The sequence below is a fragment of the Scyliorhinus canicula genome, chromosome 15 (assembly GCF_902713615.1).
Source record: "Scyliorhinus canicula chromosome 15, sScyCan1.1, whole genome shotgun sequence".
NCBI lineage: Eukaryota > Metazoa > Chordata > Chondrichthyes > Carcharhiniformes > Scyliorhinidae > Scyliorhinus > Scyliorhinus canicula.
The window spans coordinates 32,462,941-32,484,851 of NC_052160.1; the positions used below are offsets into that span (position 1 = coordinate 32,462,941).

General features: G+C 45.4%; 1 protein-coding gene across 4 annotated transcripts in view; it reads right to left on the reverse strand.

Moving 5' to 3' along the window:
* LOC119977997 (coiled-coil domain-containing protein 154-like) overlaps positions 1 to 21,911 on the reverse strand; it is a 100,091-nt gene that overhangs the window by 29,853 nt on the left and 48,327 nt on the right. For all 4 annotated transcript variants that reach the window (XM_038819280.1, XM_038819281.1, XM_038819279.1 and 1 more), the window contains exons 11-12: positions 16,150 to 16,226; positions 9,501 to 9,615 (exon numbers count right to left, since the gene is read on the reverse strand). In XM_038819280.1, the coding sequence (XP_038675208.1) occupies positions 9,501 to 9,615; positions 16,150 to 16,226 (192 nt within the window). The remainder of the gene's footprint in view (positions 1 to 9,500; positions 9,616 to 16,149; positions 16,227 to 21,911) is intronic.

A 21,911-nucleotide genomic window follows, 5' to 3' on the forward strand; every position in this document is an offset into this window, starting at 1 on the left:
CTTTGGGGGGGAAGAACCTGATTATCGGTTGTGAGGCACTCTTGGTGCTGCTGCACATGGCACAGGTCTGGCCCATTCCTCACTGCTGCTCAGTGGCGATCACTTGAGCCATCTTCCTCATTGTCTGGAAGTCAAAAATTGACCATGTTCGCACAGAAATGATGTATAAACCTCTAGATAAGGGGCAAGAAAAATGGGCCCAACATCGTCCTAATCCTGATGGCCACCATTGTGTGTGGCTGTATCAAGCTGTGCATAAACCCTCGGTATGCAAACACCAAGTGTCACTATGTGATGAGGTTCTTCCTGTCCCTGGTGTTGTGATGAATGGTTCTATCCACACTGCTGCAGAATGTTCCAAGTAATTGGACTACACTGTGCCACCTGGCCTTCATGGAAATATCTAGGCAGAGAAACACCTTTGACCACAAGTCCATTAGGCAGTGGTTTGTAATGTCCTAGAGGCCCTATGGCAATGGACCACTTAGTTTCCACAGAGAGTCAAGCCCGGTTGTTAAGTTTCAATGGCCTTATTCAACATCCAAAGATGCGACACAGTTATACTTAGTTAGCTGCTCCCAAGGCAAAAAAGAGAGAGCTGTTCACATGCTTAAATTATATACCCATGATGTCACTGGTCTAAACCTTATTGGTGCATTTAAATTGCACTGCCAGGTCCTGTTTGGTCTTCACTGGGACTGATACTAAGGTTGTCCCTGATTGGTGGTCAAGAGCACCTTGCCGGCAGCATGATGTCAGACGTCGATGTCACGTGGGCTGCTGGGCTGAAATTGGATGTTGGTGTAGGCCATTTTGATCGGGTGCGTGAGGAGGGGGTGACGGCGGCCATTCCACGGGGGTGGGAGGATGGACACCGGCAGAGGAGGAGGTGGTGGCCACCCCAGGGGAGATGCTACCCGACTACCCAACCGAGAATCGGGAGCCGGTGGAGGAGAAGGTCAGCTACTATTACCCCCAACAAAGATGGCACCGCTGCTAACTGCGCATACGGGCTCCGGCGCTAACTGTGCATTCAGGCGCTGGCGCTATCTATGCCTACGGGTACGAGCACTAACTGCGTGTGCGGGTGCCAGCACTAAATGCACTTGTGGGCGCTGATGCTAACTGCGCATTCGGGCGTCGACGCTAACTACGCATGCTCCATCATTCGCTCTTTTTTTTACAAATTTAGAGTACCCAATTAATTTTTTCCAATGAAGTGTCAATTTAGCGTGGTCTTTGGGTTGTGGGGGCGAAACCCACGCAAACACGGGGAGAATGTGCAAACTCCACACGGACAGTGACCCAGAGCCGGGATCGAACCTGGGACCTCTGCGCCATGAGGCAGCGATGCTACTCACTGCGCCACTGTGCTGCCCTATCATTCCCCCTTTTGATTCTTTTCACAAATAGAATCACAAAAGGTAGAGATTATCTGGTTCCCCGTCCAGTCTCCTCACCTGGGGGCCATTGTTGTATGACATTGCATACGTCGCGAGACATTTGATTAATGCAATGGTAAGATACAAAATAAAAATAATAACAAAGAACAAAATCAATCTTTGTACGAGAAAGCTTCCCAAGGAGCCCAGTCAACGAGTTGCCCATCCCCACAGGGTGGACACGAGGGGTTATTTTAACTGTCCTATCTCTTTTTTAATGTGATCAGCCAGGTCGGTAATGCCCTACCCAGACTGCCACTGTCAGCTCATGGGACTGAGTCCTATGAGTACAGGTTGGGTTTGTTTAATTACCATTTCGTGTCCTCCGGCTCCATAGGCGGTCTGCACCTTGCCGTCCAGTGGTAATAGCTTCTTATGACTTATGTGTAAACAGGTTAACTCCGCTCCAGTATCCAAAAGACAGTCTACATTTTGATCGCCCATCCTCATGGCAATGTGCAATCCATCACCTTTTTGCTGGCTTAATGCCAGGCGGGGCGTTGTGGGGGTGAGGGTGGGCTCATCTGGGCTTTTGCAACTTTAAGGAGTTCCTCTTGTTGCTCAGTCAACAGAGTTTTAAATTGGTCTATCAAACTGCCCCCCCCCCCCCCCCCCCCGAGCCATCGTTACCCTGGTTGTGGTTGGGGCGTTGCCGTCCCCATCCCCTGCCATGGCCACCTGCCTGTTTAGCTCTGCATGTCTTCACCCAGTGTTCCTCTTTTCCATAGTGGTGGCTGGCTCCTGGATTCCTATCTGATGCCCTGTCTGAATTTTGTGACTTCCACCCTCCCCGTAGGGCTCAGATCTTCACCTCCCAGTCCCTGTCTACCTGACTGCATTTCCGGATCAGAGCTGAAAACAGGACGACTCCGCCTCCCACTCTGGCATCATTAATTTCACCAATTTACTGAGTTCAGATTTTAATCCAGCCACAAAGGCAGGTTTAAGAGGTCCTCTTACTTCCTCATTGAGATCGTCCGGGTCTGCCTGGGGATAAAGGCCGGAATGTTCTAGCCAGACTGTTTTGAATCTCTCCTCATATTCTGGGACCTCTGCTGTCGCCCTCTGCTGGCAGGCAGTGACCTTTGACCAATCTGTCTTGGCTGATGCAATTTGCACTAGCCAGAGCCGAATTGCCTCCCAGGCTTCGGTCAGTAGGGTTGGAGTTACCGGTCCCTCATGCCGTGTAAGTATCATGTTCACGACCCGCTGCAGTTTACGTGACTTACTGCCTGTTACCATCATGGTCAGAATTTGGACGCTGTCTTGGGGGTGCAAGCTATAGATATGTTGGGGTCGATTCAACTCTTCCCAGGTTTTGAGACCCCCTCCCCTTTCTTGGATGTGATAGGATTTTGGACTGTTTATCAAGTCTCCTAGTTGTTATCCCACTGGCTGCATCTGTTCTTTGTTTCATTTTGACCTCAACTCTTTTCCTTTTTAATGGGGCCAACAGGGGACCACAGTTGGTTCCCTTTTCGTCTTCCTTGCTTGACGTTTCAGTGGAGGAGTTGCCCTCCTCATCCGTTATATATTGCAATGTCTCAATTGTACATACACCCGGGTATGGGGGAAGCGGCTATGTTGGGAGTGTCAGATTGTGGTTATTGGGCAGTGCGGTTGGCATCACTAGGGTTTGGACAATATTTGAAAGCATTTCTTCTAATTTGTCGATCCTTTTTTTACGTTTAGCGATTTCTGCACCTTTTCTGTCTATCTCACTCTTTTTCTTATTCAATTGTTCAGCCATCGCACTTCATTGCTCCATGGTTTTCGCATTTTCATTATCACGCGTTTGCTTATGGCTCTGTTGTCTCTGTCGGATTTGTCCCATCACTATCAAAGATCATTTTAATCGGTCTGGGGCCTTTACACGCATTGATTTTCCCCAGATTCTCTTCATATCATCAACTCTCCACTGACGTTAGGGGGAATGCCAGCCCGCCCTTAACTGTCGTTGGAAGTGTCTTTCTCTTGTCTTCTGCCATTTATCGGTGGGATATGCGACCATAGGCACTATCGCCGTAGATACTATTGCCGGGTCAATTATGCTGAATTGCCGATGAGTTCAATTAATGGGGTTGTGACCGTTTAACAGCAGGACTGTTCTTTGGATTGCGAGAGGGTTACACAGACTATTTCAAGGGGCCGAGGACTTTTAAGTAGATAGGGCCGAGATGGAGTCTTTTGTCTGAGCCGAAGTGGTACTCTGTGATCTTGCCAACTATAAGACCATAAGACCATAAGACATAGGAGTGGAAGTAAGGCCATTCGGCCCATCGAGTCCACTCCACCATTCAATCATGGTTGATTTCAACTCCATTTACCCGCTCTCTCCCCATAGCCCTTAATTCCTCGAGAAATCAAGAATTTATCAATTTCTGTCTTAAAGACACTCAATGTCCCGGCCTCCACCGCCCTCTGTGGCAATGAATTCCACAGACCTACCACTCTCTGGCTGAAGAAATTTCTCCTCATCTCTGTTCTAAAGTGACTCCCTTTTATTCTAAGGCTGTGCCCCCGCGTCCTAGTCTCCCCTGCTAATGGAAACAACTTCCCTACGTCCATCCTATCCAAGCCATTCATTATCTTGTACGTTTCTATTAGATCTCCCCTCAACCTCCTAAACTCCAACGAATATAATCCCACGATCCTCAGACGTTCATCGTATGTTAGGCCTACCATTCCTGGGATCATCCGTGTGAATCTTCGCTGGACCCGCTCCAGTGCCAGTATGTCCTTCCTGAGGTATGGGGCCCAAAATTGCTCACAGTATTCTAAATGGGGCCTAACTAGTGCTTTATAAAGCCTCAGAAGTACATCCCTGCTTTTATATTCCAAGCCTCTTGAGATAAATGACAACATTACATTTGCTTTTTTAATTACGGACTCAACCTGCAAGTTTACCTTTAGAGAATCCTGGACTAGGACTCCCAAGTCCCTTTGCACTTTAGCATTATGAATTTTGTCACCGTTTAGAAAATAGTCCATGCCTCTATTCTTTTTTCCAAAGTGCAAGACCTCGCACTTGCCCACGTTGAATTTCATCAGCCACTTCTTGGACCATTCTCCTAAACTGTCTAAATCTTTCTGCAGCCTCCCCACCTCCTCAATACTACCTGCCCCTCCACCTATCTTTGTATCATCGGCAAACTTGGCCAGAATGCCCCCAGTCCCGTCATCTAGATCGTTAATATATAAAGAGAACAGCTGTGGCCCCAACACTGAACCCTGCGGGACACCGCTTGTCACCGGTTGCCATTCCGAAAAAGAACCTTTTATCCCAACTCTCTGCCTTCTGTCTGACAGCCAATCGTCAATCCATGTTAGTACCTTGCCTCGAATACCATGGGCCCTTATTTTACTCAGCAGTCTCCCGTGAGGCACCTTGTCAAAGGCCTTTTGGAAGTCAAGATAGATAACATCCATTGGCTCTCCTTGGTCTAACCTATTTGTTATCTCTTCAAAGAACTCTAACAGGTTTGTCAGGCACGACCTCCCCTTACTAAATCCATGCTGACTTGTCCTAATCCGACCCTGCACTTCCAAGAATTTAGAAATCTCATCCTTAACGATGGATTCTAGAATTTTGCCAACAACCGAGGTTAGGCTAATTGGCCTATAATTTTCCATCTTTTTTCTTGTTCCCTTCTTGAACAGGGGGGTTACAACAGCGATTTTCCAATCCTCTGGGACTTTCCCTGATTCCAGTGACTTTTGAAAGATCATAACTAACGCCTCCACTATTTCTTCAGCTATCTCCTTTAGAACTCTAGGATGTAGCCCATCTGGGCCCGGAGATTTATCAATTTTCAGACCTTTTAGTTTCTCTAGCACCTTCTCCTTTGTGATGGCTATGCCAGAAAGATCCATCGTTTCCACAGAGTGTTGAGTCTGGCTGTTAAGTTTCAATGGCTTTATTCATCATCCAAAGGTGCGACACAGTTACACTTATTTAGCTGTTCCCGAAGCAACAAAAAAAAGAGCTGTTCGCGCGCTTAGTTTATATACCCGTGACATCACTGATCTTAACCTTATTGGTGCATTTAAATTGCACTGCCAGGCTCTGATTGGTCTTCACTGGGACTGGGGTTGAAGTTGTCTCGGATTGGTGGTCGGGAGCGCGTCACCGGCAGCGTGACGTTAGACGTCGAGGCCGAAATCGGGAGGTAACGGTGGCCATTTTGATTAGGTGCCGGAGGAGGGGTGGTGGTGCCCATTCCACTGGGAGATGCTCCCCGATTTCCCAATCGAGGATTCGGTGCCGGTGGAGGAGGTGGCAACAGCCACCCCACGGGGAGATGCTACCTGAGTTCCTGATCGAGGATTGCGTACCAGCAGAGGAGAGGTTCAGCCACTATTTCCTCCAACAAAGATGGTGCTGACGCTAACTGCACATGCTCCACCATTTCCCCCTTCTACAATAAAAGGAAATGGTAGATCATGTCAGATGGTTCCCTGATCAAACTGTCAATGTCATTTATCAGAATGTCTCATCACCAGAACTTTCAAAAAACACCAAGACCTACCTAACTTGGCTGGTGGTGAGAAAGACCCACCCCATCAGATTCTTCCTACTCACTTGGAGTTCCACCCCATCCGCATTTTGCTCTCGTGGTGACTGTGGTGGGGAAGTGACCGTTATCCACCTCCTTGTAGAATGTGCTTTTGAAAAGATGGTCTGGAGAGAGATTAGGTGATTTTGGGAAGGTTCATCCCGAAAAGCTCCAGGGTGTAGAACTCTTTGCGCAATCGGCTGTTCTCAGGGATGCACACCAAGACAAACATCAACTGCGGCTGGAGGATCGTCAACTCAATGAAAGGCGTTTGTTGTTCTGCCCAAAACTGGCTCCATTGCAAAGTATTGTCCCCAGCCAAGTGATATGGACTGGCACATTCCACAGCCCAGAACTAGATGCTGAGGGATGCACTAAGCTTGGGACAGCTGCTGCAATGGGGGATGGTTGCTGTCTAAGACCTTTCAGCCACAGTGAACTGAGGAAAGCAGAATTATATAGAACCCCCTCGGGCCATATGACTCACAGTGAATTTTACATGTATCACAATTGTATGGAAGTATATCAGAGTGCATCATGATCTATGCAGACAACTTAAATACCTTTGCACCATTTGAAATGATCATTTAAAAATGTCTGTAATGTTCCTTTGACTATGTTAAAGAACCTCAAGCTTACAACAGGATCAATGTAGAAAACCTGAATATTATTGCACTTTCTGCGATGGCCATTCTGAAATGTTAGTAATGTTCTTTCAGATATTTTACGAATAAAATATATTCCTGGAAAATAAAAATTATCTGAAAACCAAACAACTAATTAAACTAGAATTTTTGATTCTCTGACCGCATTGTACTCTCAGTGCCGATCAGTGCTGGTGCACACAAACGTGGACCAGGCAGAACGGCACCTGGGGGTCTCCTGGGCCACCAGAGACCCCAAGGTGGTCAGGTTAAGTGCAGGATGGGTCCCTGGCCCTCCCCCGGAATGTGGGAAACCTGGCACTGCCAAGCTCACACCTTGGCACTGCCAAAGTGCCCAAATGGCACTGCCAAGCCAGCAGGAGCACTACCTGGGTGCCAGGGTGCAATGCATGGGTGTCCAAGTGCCAGGGTGGCACTGCCAAGGGCCAGGGGATGAGAGGGCCATGCTCATGAAATGAGGGTGGGGTAAGGGCAGGGCAGGTAAGAAGGGGCCTTCGGAAAGCTGAGTGGGATGTGGATGGGAGTCCTAGAAGGGAAGGGATGCTGTAAGGGCTCTTGGGGGGGCCTGAAGAGGGGGGATCCCCCAAGGGACCCTTAGCGTGGTGTTCTCACGTGGAGGGTGTGGGTTGCATCCATGTGTGTGGGGCGGGGGGGGGGGGGTGACACTGCCCATGGGTGCAGGGTGTGGGGGACCCACAGTTCACTTTGAGATCGGGGCACCCTTTCAAAATGGCAGCGCAATCTTTAAGTTCAGCTCCCTAGTGCTAAAATCAATTCTAAATGTGGGCTAAACCAGTGAGAAACTCCCCAAGGCCCAGAAATGTGACTAAGTGTCATCAGTGGGGAATTCGCCAGCAGAGTCGATGGGAACCCCCTGAAAAACCCGCCACAAATTAACATTTTGGGGAGAATCGAGTCCTTTCACACATTCATTTTAAAAGCACTCTTTAATGATGGTCAGAATTTATCATCTGGGGTGCAATTCCATCGATGTTTGGAACTTTGCAATACCCAACCTAAACATTCATTCTTCGTGCTTGAACAAAACACTGACTGTGGACAGGATAGTTAACTATATATGTTAAGTCGACTAAGTTGGAAGATTAAGGCAGGATTCTCCCATTCCGGCGCAATGGCCCGATGTGGTGTAAAAAACGGCGTAAACCACTCCGGTGTCGGGCCGAACTTCCGGAATTCTCCGCACTTCCGGGGGCTAGGCCTGCGCCGGAGGGGTTGGCGACGCGCCAGCCGGCTCTGAAGGTACTTTGACTAAACTTCATGGAAGTTCCACAAACCTCCTACAAAGAATTCTTGCTGAATTGTAGAACCATTATAGGCACATCATAGCTACAAATTAAGTTTTATATCAGTACAGCATGAGGGTGTTATGTTTAGGCAGTAATACTATTTGCTCCCACCATAGAGAAAAGCAAAATTACAGATAAGCTGTTTCAGAGGTACTGCTTGAATCTGAGACTCATGACATTTTTACTGTTAGTACAAATCCAGTTGTTAAAGTGTAAGTGCCATTTAGGAAGCTACGTACAATCTTTTAAAGCTTAGACTTTGCACTGTTGTACAGTGAGAAACGAAAGCATTGTGAAAAAGACCTCCTTCACGTGGTCTCATCTACATGCCAAGATCCTGAACTTACCAATATAACCATACTTATATCACATACCTTCTCCAAACTATTTCTGTCACAGAAAGTAACAAATTCACTAACTGCCATAGTGAAAAATATGCTTAATAATGTCGTTATTAGTCTGATGCATTAAAACAACTTAAGTGCATACAAAAATCAGTTACAAAATTGACTCTAACTGTGGTAGACAATAAGTGTGAGGTCATGCATTTTGGTCAAAAAAATGGAAAGGCAACTTATTATCTAAATGGGGAGAGACTTTGGGGTGCTCCAATGCAGAGGGATCTGGGTGTCCTCGTGCATGAGTCACAGAAAATGAGCATGCAGGTGCAGCAGATAATAAGGAAAGCAAATGGAATATTGCCATTCATAGCTAAAGTAATTGAGTATAAAGGTAAGGAAGTGTTGTTGAATACTATACAAGGCATTGCTAATACTGCACCTGGAGTATTGTGCACAGCTTTGTTCCCCTTATTTGAGGAAAGACGTAGTGGCATTGGAGGCAGTTCAGAGGAGGTTCACTAGATTGATTCCAGAGATGAGGGTTTGTCGTATGAGGAGAGATTGAACAGTTTAGGCCAATACTCTCTAGAGTTTAGAAGAATTGGGGGGAGATCAAATCAATATATACAAGATTCTAAAAGGTATGGATAAAGTAAGCATGGAGCAGATGCTTAATCTTGTGGGGAATTCTAAAATGAGAGGTCAACATCTTGGAATAAGATGTACCAAATTTAAAAACAGATTTGAGGAAAAACTACTTCTCCCAAAGGATTGTGAATCTGTGCAATTTGCTACTCCAGAGGGCAGTGGATGCAGGGACAGTGAGTAAATTTAAGGAGGAGTTAGACAGATTTTTAATTGGTAATGGTTTGAAGGGTTATGAAGAACGGGCAGGACAGTAGAGCTGAGGCCAGGATGGAATCATCCATGATCACATTGAAGGTGTTTAGGCTCGGAAGGCTAAATTGCCAACTCCTAGGTCATGTGTTCCAGGGAGGAGATGCTCTGGCTGATTTTGCAATCCAGCTCCTGGTCTGTAGCATTGGAGATAACTGATGAGGAACATATCAGCCATGATAGAATGGCAGAGCAGACTCAATGTGCCGAATGGACTAATTCTGCTCCTATATCTTATGAACTTATAAACTTATGGTTAAGCAAAGTACATATAATTAGATGTTGAACTTACAACCATCAAATTTGCTTTGATCTTTGCAATTTCTCCTGGTGTTTCCTCTATAACTCGATAGATATCAGCCAACAATGTTCCCATGGTCCGGCTCATTGACTCAACATCCCACACCCTAAGTATACAGGTCTGCATTAATACTTTTTATTCCATTTATGCATTAAAGTTACTGGATTCATCTGTCCAGTAAAGCATTTTATACTGTCCAATAAAGTGCACAAAATTATCAAAGTTAATAAGCAAAACCTTAAAAATCCTTAACAATCTATGAGAAAAAGATAAATAGAAAGATAGCAGTCATCTAAATAGAAATGTGGTTATGTTTTCACATTGTTTATAAGATATAAAATATTTGCATATGATTTAATTTTCATTGACCTGTACTTATATAAGAAAAGTTAAATCAAAGATTTAAAAGTCTTCATGCATGGAGAATGAAAATTTGAATGTCTCGATGTAAGCTAAAAAGTGGCTTAGACAAAGAAGACAAAGATTGAAACAGACAATGAGAAAAATGTAGGGAAGTAATCATGCTAAACTCCTTATATAAACAGTATTGACATCTGCTTCAAGATAACTGTGGCTGAGTTGATCAAGGGGAAGTTTGACCTTTCCTATATTTACAAGAAATCTGTCACTGAGAACCTACTACAAATACTTTTATCTCAATTCTGCCCTGCCCAATGAACCTTTAGAGTGTTAAATAGATTCTGAACATATAATTCCACAAACTTTATTTTTCCAAAATTGGCAGGAAAACATGACTACTTTTATACTCATTCTACATAATATTGCTACAATTAACCCTATATAAATAGTGCAAAAAGAATCTCATGAAAACACAAAAGAAACAAGAATGTGTGTTAAGCATTATTAAGTAGGTGCACAGACTTTACTCAGCAAAATAACTTGCCCACTTTCAGCAAAATTAATATACTGCAAAAATTTGAAGGATTAGTGAAAGTAATATTCGGCATTTATATTAATAACGAATTAAGATAACAAACACTTGGAGGGAATTTAATCTCTCTTAAAGGAAGCAAACAAAAAAAAGCAAAAGTTAAGGTCCATACTCTTTCATTTAATTAACGTAACTACAAATTGAATTTAGATTAAATTAAGATTATGTCAGCAAAAGTATTTTCCCAAATCAGGAATAACAACTTTCATAAGACAGACTTCATTTTTTGCTTTTGTAGCCAATTTAGAGGTAGTGCTGAAGATAAAAAGGTGGGAAGTATTTAAGCATAATTGTGTTGGGACCATTATCATAGAATCATAGAATTGATAGTGCAGAATGAGGCCATTCAGCCCATCGAGTCTACACTGGCCCTTACAAAGAGCACCCTACTGAAGCCCACGTGTCTACCCTATCCCTGTAGCCCAATAACCCCCACTTAACATTTTTTGGACACCAAGGGCAATTTAGCATGGCCAATCCACCTAATCTGCACATCTTTGGACTGTGGGAGGAAACCGGAGCACCTGGAGGAAACCCACGCAGACACAGGGAGAACGTGCAGACTCCGCACAGACAGTGACCCAACCGGGAATCGAACCTGGGACCTTGGAGCTGACAAGCAATTGTGCTAATCATTACGCTACCATGCTACCCATTGTCCTCCACACTTCCAAAAACCTAATGTGATGAATGTGGGAATTTCTTATATATATTGTATTATTTATATCTGGTGCAGTAATGGTTAGAAAGCCTGGGTTAGTGTGTATGTATGCATTTGCTGCAGTGATGGTTTTTTTTAAATCCTGGTTTAAAAGACAGGCGGACACTGTGGTTAGAGAAGGATTAAGTAAGGCATTGTAAAAACCTATCATCCATATTTCAACCATGCTCATGAGTAAAAGGACAAGCCTAATGGATATTTTTAATGATTCCTGGGAATAGATAATTAGAGACAGTGGACGGGATTCTGGGTGGAGAACAGGTTCTGACGGCAAAATCTTAGTGGTTGTCAATTTGATGCCAAATCGCAATTCTCCATCACCTCGACAGCGGCATCAATGTGTTCCAGAACGCGCGTACAGTAAACATTTGCATATCATCAGTGGGCCCGACCCAGTAATATCCGGGGCCTCCGCGATTCTCCGCCTCCAATAGGCCGAGTTCCTGAAGGCGCAGTTCACTTGTGCCTTTAAAAATCGTGAAACTGGCATTGTGGCTGATGAGGGAGATGGAGAGGAGTTAGGTTACAGAGAGGAGTGCACTCCTCTGGGCCTAGGCCGGATACTGCTGGGCTGGGTGGGGCTCTGCCAGGGCAGGGGGGGGAGGGGGGGGGGGGGGGGGGAGAACAGTCCAAGTGGCCAGGTAAACCCCCTTGGGACTGGGCGGTGTCCGACCACGGACCGCTATTACTGTGGCATGTAAGGCAGCCACCTTGCTGACCGCCCACTAACCTTGGCCCCTGGTTCTGCAGAGTGACACCGGCCATATGGGTGCCACCTCCTCACCACCCCCCCCCCCCCCCCCCCCCCCACCCATACCGGCTGACGGCCCACCTAGGGCAATGCCCACAATAGTCCCTAGGGGGCGTCGGGCGGGGGGATACGGAGCATACTGCTACCGCTGGCAAGGGCAGTGCCAGCCAATGTTGCCCCTGGCATCAGGGACAGGCGCCAGGGCCAAAGGCGCCCACTGTGCCAGCCGCTGACAGGGTCAGAGGTACAGGGTTGGGCAATGGACATGTGGGGCCAGAGCCCACAGTGCCAACCAGGGCCACCATGTAGCCCAGGGGGTACGCACCATGCTAACATGATGGCCTTTCAGCCCCTGCAGACAGTGGCTATTTGAATACAACCAGCAATGGTGGCCTTTCTGCTAGTCACCGCAACCCTGGGGGATGCCTTGCGGTTGTACGAACTGGCGCTGCCTGAGGAGGAGGAGGAAGCTGCAGCAGCAGAGTGTGCCACAGAGGAACAGGAGGACCTGCCGGACATGGCATGCCGAAGACTCCAGCTTAGCGACATATCTGCCAGATGATGACACACCTGGCACCACAAGGGTATGGGGGAGGACACCTGGTCCCGGTGGCCTTAGAGGTGACGGTCACCCTGAACTTTTATGCAACGGGGTCCTTCCAGGCAAAGAGTGGAACCTGTCCGGGATCTCACAGACCCCGGTGCACGGGTGCATCTGTGCCGTCACAGAGGCCCTATATGCCCAGGTGGCTCAATCATCCATTTCAATGTGGACCGAGCCCACCAGATGCCCGGGCAGCAGGGTACACCATTATCACCGACATGCCCCAGGTTCAGTGAGTGATCAACAGGATGCATGTCCCCCGCCCAGCACCTGCAGATGACAGTCACTCTATACAAACCGAAAGGGGTGCCACTCAATGAATGTGCAGCTGATATATCACCATCAGTTGCACATCATTCACCTCTGCACCCAATAACCGGGCACTGTGCACAGCGCCTTCATTCTGGCACACTCGGTGGTTCCGCACATGTTTGAGACACCCCCACCCTGCCGGCTGGGGGGGGGGGGGGGTTGGCTCCTGGGTGACGGGTTATCCACTGCGGTCACGGCTGATGACATGGCTGATGGTTCGGAGGCCACAGACGCCCATACAACAACCAATTGTGTGTTTGAGCGATACCTGGGCCTCCTGAAGATGCGGTTCATGTGCCTGGACCACTCTGGAGGGGCCCTCCGGTATGATGCTGAGGGAAGCCCGCATTGTAGTGGCTTACTGCGTCCTCCACGTCGTTGTGCAGCAGAGGGGTGATGCACTTGAGGAGGAGGCGGAACACCAAGCCCACTCTGATGAGGAGAATGCGGGGGAGGATGGGTAGGACATGGGGCCCAGGCAGGCAAGGGAGGCCGCATGATGTGCGCTCCAGGGCTAACGCACACGGGGCGCTCTGATCACCTCCAGGTTCACTAACTAATGGGGGGGGGTGGAGAACTGGCCACGGTAAGTGCTTGGGCCCCAGTATTTACAACATACATTAACAACAACATTATTTACAACAACATTAAGGGACTGGCTTAGCTCACTGGGCTAAATCGCTGGCTTTTAAAGCAGACCAAGCAGGCCTGCAGCACAGTTCGATTCCCGTACCAGCCTCCCCGGACAGGTGACGGAATGTGGCGACTAGGGGCTTTTCACAGTAACTTCATTGAAGCCTACTCGTGACAATAAGCGATTTTCATTTCATTTTTCATACATCAATGATTTGGATGAGGGAACCAAATGCAATATTTCTAAGTTTGCTGACGACACAAAGTTTGATGGGAAGGTGAGTAGTGAGGAGGATGTGAACAGGCTTTAAGATGATTTGGATAATTGAGTGATTGGGAAAATGCAGTGTAATGTGGATAAATGTGAAGTTATCCACTTCGGACGGCGAAACAGAATGGCAGAGTACTATTTAAATGGTGATAGATCGGGAAATGTTGATGTACAAAGGGACATTGGTGTTTTTGTACACCAGTCATTGAAAGCAAGCATGCAGGTATAGCAATCAGCTGGGAAGGCAAATGGTATGCTGGCTTTCATTGCAAGGCAATTTAAATACAAGGACAAGGCTGTCTTACTGCAGCTGTACAGGGCCGTGGTGAGACCACACCTGGATTATTGTGTGCAGTTTGGGTTTCCTTATCTAAGAAAGGATATTCTTGCCATAGAGGGAGTGCAGTGAAGGTTCACCAGACTGATACCTGGGATAGCAGGATCAGCAATGATCATATTGAATGGCAGACCAGGCTCGAAGGACCGAACGGACTACTCCTGCTCCTATTTTCGATGTTTTTAATTTGGAATCAAGAATGGGCATGTTATTGACAAATTTAATTCACTGTAAATAGCTGAAATATGATCAATAAGGAGGTCACCCAGTCCTTGGAAATTAAGTGTCGTCATGGAGTAGAGGATTTGAAGGGACAAGGGTAGAGATACATAAATTACTAAAGTAGCAAAGGAGGTAAAAAAGGCTGTGAAAAAACCCCAAATGAAACAATGGTGTTCATTTCTAGAGGGATAGAATTGAAAAGAAGTTATGTTAAATTGTATAGAACCTTGGTTAGATTTCTCTCAGAATAGCATGGACAGATGGGGAGTTGGAAGCCGGGTTGTGGGAGGAGGCTCTGAGGAGAGTTAAAGCATCCTCGCCGCGTGCCAGGCTCAGCCTGATACAGTTTAAGGTGGTCCACAGGGCACACATGACTGTGGCCCGGATGAGCAGGTTCTTTGAAGAGGTGGAGGCTAGGTGTAGACGCTGTGCGGGGAGTCCTGCGAATCATGTCCATATGTTTTGGGTGTGTCCGAGACTGAGAGGTTTCTGGCAGGGGTTTGCTGATGTCATGTCAGAGGTCTTATAAGTTCGGGTGGTGCCGAGTCCAGAGGTAGCGATCTGTGGTGCGTTGGAAGACCCGGGAGCCCAGAGGGTGAGAGAGGCCGATGCCCTGGTCTTTGCCTCCCTGGTGGCCCGGAGATGGATCTTACTAGGATGGAGGGACTCGGAACCCCCCGAAGTCAGGGGTATGGGTTAGTGACATGTCGGGTTTTTCAGACTTGAGAAAATTAAATTTGCCTTGATGGGATCATTGCAGGGGCTTGCTCAGAGGTGGCAGCCATTCATCGACTTCTTTGAGAAAAATTAAGCTGTCAGAGGGGGGGGGGAAATTAAGCTGTCATGGGGGGGGGGAGGGGGGAAAGGGGAGGCATGGGAGAGGTGAGTGAGGACAGGAGAACCAATGGAGGGGTGGCTGGGGAAGGTGGCACTGTTTGTGTAAGCCATGTTGGCTGGGATTTGTTGGTTATATTGTTGTGTTTTTGTTTTTTGTTGTGTTTTTGTTTTTGTTGACATTTTGATGTTGAAAATTGTTAAAATTATAAATGCCTAAATAAAATATTTTCTAAGAAAGATTACGAACAGGATATGGAGGCACTATGGAAGGTACAAGACTGATCGCTAGGAGATACCAGAGCTGAAAGGTTATACCTAGCATGAAAGACTGAATTGGAAAAAATATTCGGGATAGCCAAATAGATGGCTGTCAGGTTTTAAAGGGTTTGATAATGTAGGCTTAAAAATTATGTTTCTACTTACGATGAGACAAGAATTGGGAACCATAAATACAAGATAGACATTAATAAATCCAGTAGGAAATTCGGAAGGATCTTCTTTACTCAGAGTGGTTAGAATCTGGAACTTAGTATCAATTCAGGCTCAGATGCATTTAAGGTGAAACTAGATGAATACATGAGGAAGGGCAAGACATGTTGATGAGATTAGATGAAGAGTAAGAGAGAGGGATGTAAATACCAACATGATCTGGTTGTCTGCTTCTGCGAGGTATCTCCAAGCAAATCATTCTTGTACCTTCTCGGTGACTCCGTATCCTTTTCATAATTTGGAGACCAACTGTCCACAATATTCCGAGAGCAATCTCTAAATACAATGTACTATGTAACTGATGAACTATGAAAATTGATAGTGGTGGCTGCTGACAACCTAACATTTCAAACTTGAAACCTTGTGAGCTGAAGTTAAGAGTTTGACATTTGTTCTTTCTTTCTAGATTCAGATTAATGTCTCAACACGGAAGTTTATAGCATTTATTTAACAATCTAGATTTTTAAAAATCCCTTTTAAAAGATTACCAAAACATATCTAATCTGATTACCTGTCTTGAAAATCTTCCTTTGTCTTAGCATTTGGTTCAGCCTTTGACTCAGCATATTTTGATGGCATTGCTTCAGGCTACTGTGCAAAAGTTAAGAATTAATCCTCACTGAACAAGGCATATTTTAATTTCCTTCTATGTCACTTGCAAATCTTGTAATTTTCGAACTTTAAAGAGCACAAATATTCGTGGATACCTTTTTCATTCAACTTGTTTTACTTTAACATTTTATTCCTCTTCTTTAGCCACTTATCTGGATGACAACCAAATAATTGATTCCTATATCAATTACAGTTTGCAATAGGCATTTCCCTATTTCCAGAAGGAATGGAGGGAGTTTCACAGGGAAGAGATCGAAATGCAATAGTACACATGAATGCTCAATGGATAATCACTTCACCATTTCATTTTGATCTTTAAAATTCAAAAGTGTTTCTCCTACCCAATATGAGTGAGGCCTAGGAGGAGGAAGCTTTACATAAAGAATTTCACCCAGTGAATATGAGATCATCGAAAACCTAATTCTTCCTCATCAATTCCATTCTTAAACAGAAATTAATACAGCTTTTTTTGTAGGAAAGGTATTATTTGCCACAGAACAGCTTTTGCCATGACTCTATTCCTTATATATGCTACTTTAAGAAAAAAATCGAATCATTAGGTTATGTTGAGGTACTTTGGACTTTTACAGGTCCATTAGTTTGGTAATCAGAATTCAATCTCTGTATAAAGTGGGGTGATTTGTAATTACATTTTTAAAGGGATGGGCAGGTTACCCGTGCCTTCAGAAACGGACCAGCTGAAGACTGGCAGATTAAGAGTGGGGAGCCAGTTATGGCAGTCCTAGAGGATCACACTGCTTCCATAACAGGGTTAGCAGGGAAATGACTTGGTAAGAGGGTGCTCAAGCTTTGAATGGAGTTGACATCTGAATGGCAACATGATGACAGATGAACAATGTCAGGGTTGCCAAGGACAACTGGGCAGCCATTTTGCCAGAAGGAAGGTTTCAGCTGACAATTAGGGCATGACTGTCAGATTTTGGGCCCAGTGGCAAAAGCCTCTGCAGGAAGGGCAGAACCCAATGCATTAGGAGGCCACACGAGAGGAAAGAAGGGCAAGAAAGCAACAGAAATCAAACCCACAACACAGGATCAGCTACAGAAGATCAAAGTACCTGGAGATAACTAAGAACCAGTGGTGCAGGAGACTGCAAATCTCCAGGCAGATGGCTAAAAACATCTGCGGCCTCGTCACCAAATATCTCACAGCACTGGTCGCCATGTGACCATCAAATAAATTGTGGCCTTGAACATCTTTGCTTCTGGTTTCTTCCAAGGATCAGCTGGAAACCTCAGCGCCATCTCAAAAACAGTTGCACATCACTGTATTTTGGTGGTTACTAATGCCCTCTTTTTCAGAACTGGGCAGCAAACGACAATGTGACCTTGTAGGATTGGAGGGCACTGAATTTCACCTCCATTACCTAATTCCCCCAGATGCAGGGCATTGCCGATTGCACCCATGTGGTCACCGAAGACACCAAACAACTGCCCAGTGAGATCCATCAGCAGGGTTTCCACTTTTTCAATGTCTGATGGTCTTCCACAACAAGAGATTCTTCCATGTATGCATTCACTTTCTTGAAGCTGACATGGCTCTTTCATCCTCTGCCAATTCAAGTTGTCTTAGATTCACTCCAACCCCAAAATGGATGGATAGATCCAAGAGGGCAAAGTAGGTCCCTTGAAGAGATAGCTACTGACCCTCTTATGGGTGCGCCAGGCAGAGGCACAGAGGTAATAAAACCAATGCCACCTGTTCAGCAGGACAACCATTGAGCGGACCATAAGGCATCTAAAGATAGGATTCCAGTGCCAGTCTGGTGGTATCCTCCAATACACTCCTGCAAATGTCTTAGTCATTATGATGGTCTGCTGTGCTTTGCATAACATGGCTCTCCAGAGAGGTGTGAACCTGCAGGATGGGTGAACCCTTGAAGGAGATAGCACGAATAAAATCAGAAGGTAATAGAGGAAGAATAATTGGAGGTAGAGCGATAATGTTCACCAGAGTGCTGTCCATGCTGCAAAATGCTCCATTTACCACCCACTTCTGACCTTCAAGGCCTCCAGCATTAGATCCAGGCTGACAGAGATGAACCAAGAGTCTAGCCTCCTACAGCTGTCAGGCTGCACTTCTCTCTGGTCCCATGGAGGACATTGGCACCAACCATAGATCTCTCCCTCTGGACAAACAGCAATCTCATTGATGGCTGCCATGGAATTGCTAAACGAGACTCACAGGATTCAATTTCTGGCCTCACCGTCTCTAAGCAAATAGGAAACCTATATCCATATCAATTAAGAGCTCACCCCCAATGAAATCCAAACTTTTATCAGTTTCCCATCAGAGGCAGGTTTCTGACAAAGTTAGAAATTGTGCTTCTAATTCTCAGGTCCATATTGTTTATGCGAATTACAAACTGTAGTCCAACCACAGCTTTTAGAACACCACTTCCATCTTTTACTAGTTCAGGTAGATGCCCTTAACCCCTACTTGAGCTTTCCAGTTTTAGTGTCAGCTTGTAACCCACATACTCTAATTGTAATCATGAGCCAACTAAGTGGTACCTTACCAAAGGCTATTTGAAAATCCATATATATTACATTCACTATATTACTCTTCTGTTTTTCCTTCAAAGATTTCAATAAGTTTGGTGAAACAGGATCTTTTTGAAATCAGTTCTGACTATTCTTCATTAAAAAAAACATGTTGGAACTAAAAATATATTTTTTCTTCTTTTTTTTTAGAAATTTAGAGTTCCCAATTCCTTCTTTTCCAATTAAGGGGCAATTTAGCGTGGCCAATTCACCTACCCTGCACACCTTTTGGTTGTGGGGCGAGACCCACGCAGACAAAGCGAGAATGTACAAACTACTCACGTACAGTGACCCGGAGCCGGGATCAAACTCAGGTCCACGGCACCATGAGGCAGCAGGGCTAACCATGCACCACTATGCCGCAATATTAAGTAACTTTCAATAAAAATTCTATTATTTTTCATACCACTGATGTTAAATTAATTAGATGACTTTATCTCTTCTTTTAATCTTTTCTCCTCATGTAATTATCCACTCTGTTAGTCTCTCTGGTAAATAATGAGGCAAAGTCATTGTTCAAAGATGTGCAGGTTAGGTGAATTGGCCATGTTAAATTGCCCATTAGCTTATGTATGGTTATGTATGGTTACGACTTTGTGGGGGAGTGAACCTTGGTGGGGTGCTCTTTCAGAGGGCCGGTGCAGACTCGATAGGCCGAATGACACTGTCGGGATTCTTTGATTCTATGAATATTTCTGCCGTTTCACAGTCGTCACCTACTGGTTTATCTTCTACATTCCTTGATGCTCTACCCTATTCTGATTTTCCTTTTTGTTATTTAGGTGTCTGTAGAACACTTTGAAGGTTTTGTGCCACAGTGGGTAGCACCCCCATCTCTGGGCCAGAAGCTCCATATCAGGTCCCACTTCAAGGCTTGATGGCCATGCAAAGTGTGTTCATTATACGACAGAAAGATTGATTTTCAGCCTCTAAATCCTTCTAAAAGGCATAGCAAACAGGAGAGAGTTTCCTGGTCAGCAATACTGCAGAAGGCAATGACAATGCAGTACGTTGCCAAGTATAATCATGGACCAATCCAATGGACATCTATGGTGGCAAATGCTCTCTTAGGGCATGGTATCTGAAGGAGGAGCCAGAAGATCACATTGTTGTTTCTTTTGATATTTCTCGATATGCTAATGTTGCAGCTCTTCTTTGCCTTTCTAATTGTTTTTCTGACTTCTTTCCCAACCTCTTCATTTTGCCTTTTGACATCTTCTCCTTCATAGGGTGGGATTCTTCATCCATGCCTGCCCGTTGACATGATATTCCCGCCCGAGGTCAACGGGCTTTTACAAGGTCCCCTTCCCGTCCGTTGCGATTTTGTGGCGGGTGCGGCCTAAGAATCCAGCCCATGGTCGTTTTACTTAGCATCAGCCTTTTGCTTTAGTTTTCAATTTATTTTCTCTAGTTCCATTCTCTTCTCCACAAAATCTCCCCCCCCCCACCCCACGCAATCTGTTGGTGTGGCCGTTGTCTTAAGTATAATACGCCCTTGGAAAGGAAAGATTTGCTGGGCCCTGCAGAAAGAGCAGAGAAGAGGCACAAATTGAATAGCTCTTTCAAAGAACTGACAAAGGTACAATTGGTCCAGTAAACTCTGCCCATGCTAATGGTAGCATCTAAGTATTCCCTCACAAGCAGGGACTTAAACACACAAATTTAATTATGAGTGTCATGCTTAAATATTTTCAAACTGAAGTGGTGTGGTGGGCACCACTAGTAGTATTACATGTATTACGGTAAGGCCCGTATAGTAGAGGTACATGGGTAAATCCCTGCCTGCTGGCTCCGCCCAGTAGTATAAATGTGTGTGCTCGCCGGTGCTGCAGCCATTCTGGTTCCAGCTACAGGAGGCACTACATCTTTGTTCAATAAAGCCTCAATGATTCCACTACTCTCGTCTTTGTGGTAATTGATAGTGCATCAAGTGGTCTGGACCTTCTTCATTGGAGTGTCAAAAGCAGCAGCAAAGAAAAAAAGAACAAACTTGCACTTATATAGCACCTATTACAACCTCAGGAGGTCTATAAGAGTATTAAATAATTTTGAAGTTGTACCATGCACGGAAGATACGGCAACTATATCGCTTTAAAAAGCTGCTTCCTAATACAAAAAGGACATTTTGCAACTCCCTCATAAGAGTCGAACAAGGGACCCAGCTAAAACACAAAATGGACGATTTACAGGAATGCGAGAGTCTAGTTTTAGTGACTCTTCAGGAAGCAAAAGATGATGAAAAAGGCAAGCGTTTTTAAATGTAGAGAAAGCAGCAGCCAATTGGGGTGGCATGGTGGCACAATGGTTAGCATTGCTGCCTCACAGTTCCACGGACCCGGGTTCAATTCCGTCCTCGGGTGACTGTCGATGTGGAGTTTGCACTTCCTCCCCATGTCTGCGTGGGTTTCCTCCAGGTGCTCCGGTTTCTTCCCACATTCCAAAGATGTGCAGGTTAGGAGTAATGGCCATGCTAACGTGGCCCTTAGTGTCCAAATGGTTAGGTGGGGATACTGGGTCACGGGGCTGGTGTGAAGGTGTAGGCTTAAGTAGGAGGCTCTTTCCAAGGGCTGTGCAGACTTGACAGGCCGAATGGCCTCCTTCTTCACTGTAAAAAAAATCTCTGAAATTTGTACACAGGTCCCACTGAAATCCCTGGAGTGAATCGTCACCCCATCGCCATAGAGGCTGACATGTTTTCACTGAATCACGTCTGTACAGCAGAGATGTGCCAGCTTTCAGTTTTAACGAGCCATTTATTCACCTGGAACCCCATGGAAGAAAACTGACTGGTTCCATAAAGTGGTGGGGGAGGGGGGGAAATCAACTTTGTCAGATTACAGGTGGTGAATGTGAAACTCTCCTTCTGCGTGTTTTAAAAAATATATATAGTACCCGAATGAAAGACAGGCTTTGTTAATTTCTGTAAACAGTGCTAGTTACCCATTAGTGATATCTACCTATAGTTGCAAAATTACTATATCAATATTAGCACGTTGCATCATGAGGGACATAAATGGTAGCAATACGGTTAACATGTGACCACTCTAAATCAAAGTTTTGTTTTATGATTATTGTAATTGCCGAGTGAGGCTCCATCAA